General features: G+C 36.7%; 1 protein-coding gene across 1 annotated transcript; it reads left to right on the plus strand.

Moving 5' to 3' along the window:
* Positions 1-6,359: 6,359 nt before the first annotated feature.
* Positions 6,360-6,942, plus strand: LOC110272994 (uncharacterized). The gene is made up of 2 exons (XM_021125810.1): positions 6,360-6,564; positions 6,749-6,942. The coding sequence occupies exons 1-2, from the start codon at positions 6,360-6,362 to the stop codon at positions 6,940-6,942; spliced, it is 399 nt and encodes a 132-aa protein (XP_020981469.1).
* The last annotated feature ends 1,184 nt before the right edge of the window (positions 6,943-8,126 follow it).

Here is an 8,126-nt window from a genome sequence, read left to right on the forward strand (position 1 = left end):
TGTACCTCTTTCTTTCTCTGTTCAATCATGCTATACAAACTCTACAGCTTTTACTTTTACAACATCTTAACTCAAACCATTTCTCTTTGTCACATTACTCTCTTCTCTGTGTCTTTTTACTTTGCTCAGATTACTGTTTTCTCTATATCCCTCTATTCTGCTATGCTTACTCTGTTCTCTGTGTTTCTTTACTCTGCTCTGGTTTCTCTGCTTAACATATGTATTTAAAGCTTATGTAAATTTCGGTATGAATAGTTAGCCTGCCCAAGTATAGGTTCATTAAGTCTATACTGAAACAGTTTAACTTTTCATATAATACTTAACCCTAGTCGCAACTCAATGACTAACTATGTTTCCCTAGTTCGTTCACTAATTCTATCTGTTTTTCTGTCATTAATACATTTCAGACTTTTTCTTCGATTTTTATCTTTTCTTTAACTTTTTATCGTTTCTTTATCTTTGCCTCACTAACATGTTATTACCACTCCCTAAGTGTTTTATGAAGGTAACTATGAGATTCTGCACTTAAAGTTGTCTTTCTAAAGCTTTTACAAAAAACGGCCTTTTTCTGCATTATTTTATTATTTTTATTAACATATTATTTTTAATTAAATATTATTATTTAATATTTTATTATTATTTATTATTTTATTAATATATTTTCGAATATTACCTTTTCTTACCCTAAAAGTTATGTAAATTCACTTTATACCACTCGTAACTTTTAATATTTCTACTTTAACCACCATAACTTTCAGAAATTACAAAATAACCCCTAAACACCAAAACTTTTACTTCCTTTCCCTTTTTAAGATCAAAATCCTGTTCTTCATTGTTCTTCGTAAATTCTTCAGATTCTTTCTCTATTTTTACCCGATTTTCAATCTTTTCAGCAACCAATTTTAACCATGATTCATTATGTTCTTCATAAATTCTTCAGATTCTTTCTCTGTTTTTACCCGTTTTTCAGTCTTTTCAGCAACCGATTTTTACTATAATTCATAATAAATTAGCAGCCACTAAAACCTCATCTTTTCTACATGATTTCAACACAAATTTAATCTCAATTTAAGCTTAGGGTTTCGTTTTTCCCAGATGCCCAAGAACATGAACTTTAAAGCTTAAATTTTATCAAATTTCATCAGAATTTCACCAAATTTTCACCAAGAATCAATCATATATGCAACCAATTTTTAGCACAACCAAATAATACAACATTCACACATCTCAAACACAAATAATCAAGATTAATTTCGTGACACCCTACCTGGTTTTGCTGCTCCTAATTCAATCAAACTTTAGGTGGTCCTTAAGAGTTAGGCTTTCAGGTGGTCCTTTAGCACTTTTTCCTCCTAAATCACATCAAGAACAACTTTAAATCCAAAAACTCTCAACTGACCAAATCTCACTCAGTATGTTAGGAAGAGATATATCACCTTAGACTTGCTGGAAATTCATGTTTCTTTGCCCTCAAGTCAAGTTAAGCATGATTCATAAGGAACAACATAAAGAAAACATATGTTTACATGGTTTTACTTGAAAACCGAATTGAAGAGGGAGGGAGACAGCCATCTCACCTTATTTCCAGCCTTGATATGTTATATGGTTATGTAGAGAAAGAAGAGAGGATCATTTTGGTGAAATCGGAGTTTTGATTTGAGTTTTAGTTTAGAAGAAATCAAGCTTTGAAGATTAAGTGTTCATGAAGGTTTCTCTCTTTTCTCTCTTGTTATTTTCGGCCAAAATGATGAAATGAGACAACTTTGGAGGTCTTGGGGGTGTAAGGTGATTTGTGATTGGTTGGCTTGGAGGTGGATTAAAATAATATTAAAATATATCAGGTGTATAACAACTAAAACTAGGTGTATCGGAACACTTATAAAAATATCTCTAAAAATTATTTTCTGAGCTACTAGCATAAATGACACTAGTAACATATTTATTATGAGAATAAAACATGTATGATGAGCCCTTAGCATTGCTAAAGTCATCAGAGAGTGCTGGTGCTAAGCTGCACCAGTAAACCGTAAACCTGGTGAAACCGATTTCCTGTTTTTAACTAAAACAGACCAGGTAACCTTATAATATCTTTCAAGCAACTTCTAATACTAATATAATGAGAATATTATACTACTATCTTTCTTCTCTCATGAATCGAGTCCGGTTCGTCAAACTGAGCTTATTTACGAAAACTAGAATCAAAACTCCTAACCGATACGGTTCAAAAACTAGGTTCTCCGTGGCCGTGTTGTCGAGCTTGCCTCAAAAGAGGTTTTGGCTTAAAGATGTCATAATGACAATGAGGATTGGGATGCTTGATGATACAGCAGAGGTGTTCCCTTTACTGATCTTCCGGAGAAATTCGTGCCTGTAGAAAAGATCCGCGTACTCGAAAATCGGGGTTGTTACATCTCTCATATTATTTTCACCAACCATTCACTGTTTACTTTCTTGCACTTTTTGAATTACTATTTTATGCTACTTGAACTCGAAACCATTCATTTTAGGTTGTCTAACTAGTCTAATCACTCAACTATTACTGCTCATTCCATTAATCTTCGTGGGATCGACATTCACTCACCTGAGTTATTACTTGGTACGACCCGGTGCACTTGCCAGTTAGTTTGTGGTATTCAAAATTTGCATCAAGTTTTTGGCGCCATTGCCAGGGATTAACTATGTTCACAACTACCCATTGTTTGATTACCAATATTAGACGTTTTCTTGCTTTAATTTACTTATATTTCTCCTTTAAATTTTTTTAATTTTCTTTGCTTTCTATTTTTCCTCTTTTTTTCAGAAATTTCTTTTATTTTGTTTGGCTTATTTTATTTTATTTCTTTTACTTAGTTTACTTCATTGGGGATTCTTTTCAATTTGATGTAGAGATTCTCACTTTTTCTTGTTTTCTGTCTATTTATTAGTAGGAACAAGGATAAGAAACCTCTTTTTGATTTTAATCTTAAGATTGAATGGACCGTAAGAAGATGCTAACAATAGGTTAGAGCTTATAAAGCTGCTGAAAGTCTCAAGGACAATTCTGAGGAAAAAGCTTAAAAATATCACTATAAAGCCATATGACATCAACAATGTTGCTATTCTTAATGCTCCTAAGCAACCCAGGAGGACTCTTGGCTCTTACACTGCTTCAAATCCCATTTTCTATGGCAGTAGCATTGTTGTACCCCTTATGAATGCTAATAATTTTGAGTTGAAGCCTTAACTTATTACTTTGGTGCAACAAAATTGTTAGTTTTATGGACTCCCGTAGGAAGACCCAAAATTGTTTATCTCTAATTTTCTACAGATTTATGTTACTATGAAGACTAATGGAGTCCATCCTGATGTTTATCGGTTGTTGCTCTTTCTGTTTGCTGTACGGGCACGAGCTAAGCAGTGGCTTGACACACAACCCAAGAAGAGCCTGGATACATGGGATAATATGGTCAGCAGATTCTTGACTAAATTCTTTCCACCTCAGAGGCTAATCAAGCTAAGGACTGATATTTAGACCTTCAGGAAACAAGAGGGTGAATCTTTCAATGATGCTTGGGAATGGTACAAAGTTATGCTCAGAAAGTGCCCTTCATATGATGGGATTACTAAGGCTGCCAGGACTTTTTTGGATACTTCTACAAGAGGATCCCTTCATATGAAGAAAATCACTAAAGAGGCTCTAGAGTTGATTGAGATGGATGCTAACAACCAGTATTTGTACTCTTTTGAGAGAACCACCACGAGGAAAGGAGTAATCGAACTAGATACTATGGATACTATTCTTACTCAGAATAAAGGCATGTCTCAATAGATAAATGCCATTACTCAACACTTGGGTAGATTACAAGTCACAGCTATCAATACCTAATGAGCGGATAATTTATACGCTTTTTGGCATTATTTTTAGGTAGTTTTTAGTATGATTTAGTTAGTTTTTAGTATATAATTATTAGTTTTTATGAAAAAATTACATTTTTGGACTTTACTATAAGTTTGTGTGTTTTTCTGTGATTTCATGTATTTTTTGGCTGAAATTGAGGGACCTGAGCAAATTTTTGATTCAGAGGCTGAAAAAGGACGGCAGATGCTGTTGGATTCTGACCTCCCTGCACTCAAAATGGATTTTCTGGAGCTACAGAAGCCCAATTTGCGCGCTCTGAATTGCGTTGAAAAGTAGACATCTTGGGCTTTCCAGCAATATATAATAGTCTATACTTTGCTCGAGATTTGATAACGCAAACTGGCATTTTAACGCCAACTTTCTACCCTTTTCTAGCGTTAAACGCCAGAACTGGCATAAAAGCTGGAGTTAAACGCCCAAACTGGCACCAGAGCTGGCGTTTAACTCCAAGAAAAGCCTATGCACGTGAAAGCTTCAATGCTCAGCCCAAGCACACACCAAGTAGGCCACGGAGGTGGATTTCTGCATCATTTACTTATTTCTGTAAACCCTAGGTTACTAGTTCATTATAAAAAGGACCTTTTACTATTTTATTTAGAAGAAAAGGGGAGAGATCTTTAGACCATTTTTGAGACTATCTTTGTATCACTATTGATCTCTTGATCACGTTTAGGGGGCTGGCCATTCAGCCATGCCTGGACCTTCATCACTTATGTATTTTCAACGGTGGAGTTTCTACACCTCACAGATTAAGGTGTGGAGCTCTGCTATTCCTCATGAATTAATGCAATTACTACTGTTTTCTATTCAATTCAAGCTTATTCTTGTTCTAAGATATTCATTCGCACTTCAGCATGATGAATGTGATGATCAAGTGACACTTATCACCATTCTCACTTATGAACGCGTGCCTGACAACCACTTCCGTTCTACCTGAAAACAAGCTTGAATGTATATCTCTTGGCCTCCTGGTCCACGATACATGGTTGCCTCTCCTAACAATAGAGCCTTCCATTCTATGAGATCAGAGTCTTTGTGGTATAAGCTAGAATCAATTGGCAGCATTCTTGAGATCCGGAAAGTCTAAACCTTGTCTGTGGTATTCTGAGTAGGATTTGGGATGGGATGACCGTGACGAGCTTCAAACTCGTGAGTGCTGGGTGCAGTGACAGTGCGCAAAAGGATCATTGGATCTTATTCCAACATAAGTGAGAACCGATAGATGATTAGCCCTACGTAACCCATAGCCGGACCATTTTCACTGAGAGGACGGATGGTAGCCATTGACAACGGTGATCCCCCAACATACAGCTTGCCATGGAAAGGAGTACGCATGACTGGATGAAAGCAGTAGGAAAGCAGGGATTCAAAAGGAATAAAGCATCTCCATATGCTTATCTGAAATTCCTACCAATGAGTTACATAAGTATCTCTATCCTATTTTATATTTTATCTGTCTTTTAATTATCAAAACCCCATAACCATTTGAATTTGCTTGACTGAGATTTACAAGATGACCATAGCTTGGTTCAAGCCGACAATCTCCGTGGGATCGACCCTTACTCACGTAAGGTTTTACTTGGACGACCCAATGCACTTGCTGGTCAGCTACGCGGAGTTGTGAAGAAAGTGTGTGAGATCACGATTTCATGTACCAATACCCAAGATGCTTCTTATGAGATAAATGGTGAATTTTCTCAAGGTGGGAGTTATGATTATGGTCAATTTTCCTTTGAACAGGTTAATTACATGGGCAATTTCTCCAGACTCTCATAATGATCCTTTCTCCAAGACTTACAATCTGGAGTGGAGGAATCACCCATATTTTTTGTGAAGAAATTAACCACAGAGGCAACCAAACTTCAACAATAACAACTCTACTAAGGGTAATTTCAATAAGAATAATTTTAACAATAATAACCATCAGTTTCAGTCTTCTCAACCATACCATGTGCATCCCTTTTCTCAAAAGCCTTCTGACTTGGAATCTCTAGTTGCAGAACTCTCCAAGAACACTAATAATTTCATGCAAGAAACCAGAGCTTCAATTAGAAACTTAGAGGTTCAAATGGGTCAGTTAAGTAAGTAAGTAGTTGTGAGGCTTCCAAATGCCTTTCCCAGTGATACAGTGCCCAATGCAAGGGAAGAGTGCAAGGCCATACATCTGAGAAGTGGTAAGATAGCAGGTAAAGAAGCTCATGCTAATGAGGAGACAATTGAAAAAAAAGCTCTGGAGAAGGCTCAAGACAAGGTGGAACACGCCCTTGAGAGGCACCCAAGCAACCCTTTTCCGATTGATGTTGAGCAATACAAAGTGAAGTCTTCAGTGCTTGAGTACAAGCCTAAAATGGCATATCCTCAGAGGCTTTAGAAGGCATCCAAAGATAAGCAATTTTCAAGATTTTTAGAGGTCTTCAGGAATCTTCAGATCAACATTCCTTTTGTCGAGGCTTTAGAGCAAATGCCTCTCTATGCTAAATTCATGAAGGAATTATTGACCAACAAGAGGAATTGGAAAGAGAGTGAAATAATGATGCTCACTAAGGAATGTAGTGCAATTATTCAGAAGGATCTCCTTGAGAAGATGCAAGATCCGGGAAGCTTTTTAATTCCTTACACCATTGGAGATATCACTATTCAGAGGGCATTATGTGATATTATAGCAAGTATCAATCTCATGCCACTTTCTTTGATGAGAAAGCTCCAAATTGATGAGGTAAAGCTCACTAGAATTTTCTTTTCAACTTGCTAACCATTCAATTAAATTCCCTCTTGGAGTTGTTGAGAATTTGTTAGTCAAAGTAGGACCATTTATTTTTTCTGTTGATTTTGTGATACTGTATATGGAAGATGATGTGAATGCTTCCACTATTTTGGGAAGATCTTTTCTAGCTACAAAGAGAGCCCATATTGATGTGCAAAAGGGTGAGTTGACTCTGAGGGTCAATGATGAACAGGTTGTTCTTAATGTGCTTGAGGCCTTGCAACATCCTAGTGATTCTGAGAGATATATGAGAGTTAATTTTATTGAGCCATTGATTTAAGAGATCTCAGAAGTGAAAGAGCTTGATAGTATTTTGGAACCCCCTTTAGAGGATGGTTTGCTAGAAATTGATGATTCACCACCAAAAGAGGGGGAACCAAACATGCATGCTAAGGAGGAAGGGCCACCCAAGCATGAGTTGAAACTCTTGCCTCCCTCTCTGATGTTTGCTTTTCTAGGCGAGCAGGATTCCTATCTACTAATCATTAGCTCCTCTCTGAGTCATGATGAAGAGGAGGCATTGATAAAGGTGCTTAGGAGCCATAAAACATCTCTTTGGTGAACCATTAGTGACTTGAAAGAGATAAGTCCGGCTATGTGTATGCACAAGATACTACTTGAGGAAGATGCTAAACCTGTAGTGCAACCACAAAGGTGACTAAATCAAACTATGTAAGAGGTGGTCTAGAAAGAGATGATAAAGCTCTGGGAAGCCGGGATAATTTACCCAATTTCTAACGGTCCATGGGTGAGTCTTGTGCAAGTGGTTCCGAAGAAGGAAGGTGTGACAGTGGTCAAGAATGAGAAGAATGATCTTATTCCTACAAGAACCGTCACGGGGTGGCGTATGTGCATTGACTATAGGAGGCTCAACACTACAACTAGGAAGGACCACTTTTCCTTTCCTTTTATTGATCAGATGCTTGAGAGGTTAGCTAGACATGCATTTTATTATTTTCTAGATGGTTATTCTGGATATAATCAGATTTTAGTGGACCTTCAAGATCAAGAGAAGCCGGCATTTACATGCCCCAGCAACTTTTCTATATTTTTAGATACGATTGAAAAGTTTATTAAGGTATTTACGGATGATTTTTCTGTATTTGGTAATTCCTTTGAGTCTTGCCTGATACATCTTTCCTTAGTCTTGAAGCGGTGCTAAGAAATAAACCTTGTTTTGAACTGGAAAAAATGTCATTTTATGTTAACTGGAGGTATTGTTCTTGAACACCAAATATCAAGTAGAGGAATAAAGGTTGATAAAGCTACGATGGAGGCAATTCGAAGTTTCTTAGGACATACTGGATTTTATAGAAGGTTTATAAATGATTTTTCTAAAATTACTAAACCTCTGAGCAATCTCTTGGTTGTGGAAATTCCTTTTTGCTTTGATGATGATTGTTTGCATGCTTTTAAGACTCTGAAAGCTCAGCTTGTCTCTGCATCCATCATAGCCCCTCTTAA

This window comes from Arachis duranensis, chromosome 6, assembly GCF_000817695.3.
Source record: "Arachis duranensis cultivar V14167 chromosome 6, aradu.V14167.gnm2.J7QH, whole genome shotgun sequence".
In the NCBI taxonomy this organism is placed as follows: domain Eukaryota; kingdom Viridiplantae; phylum Streptophyta; class Magnoliopsida; order Fabales; family Fabaceae; genus Arachis; species Arachis duranensis.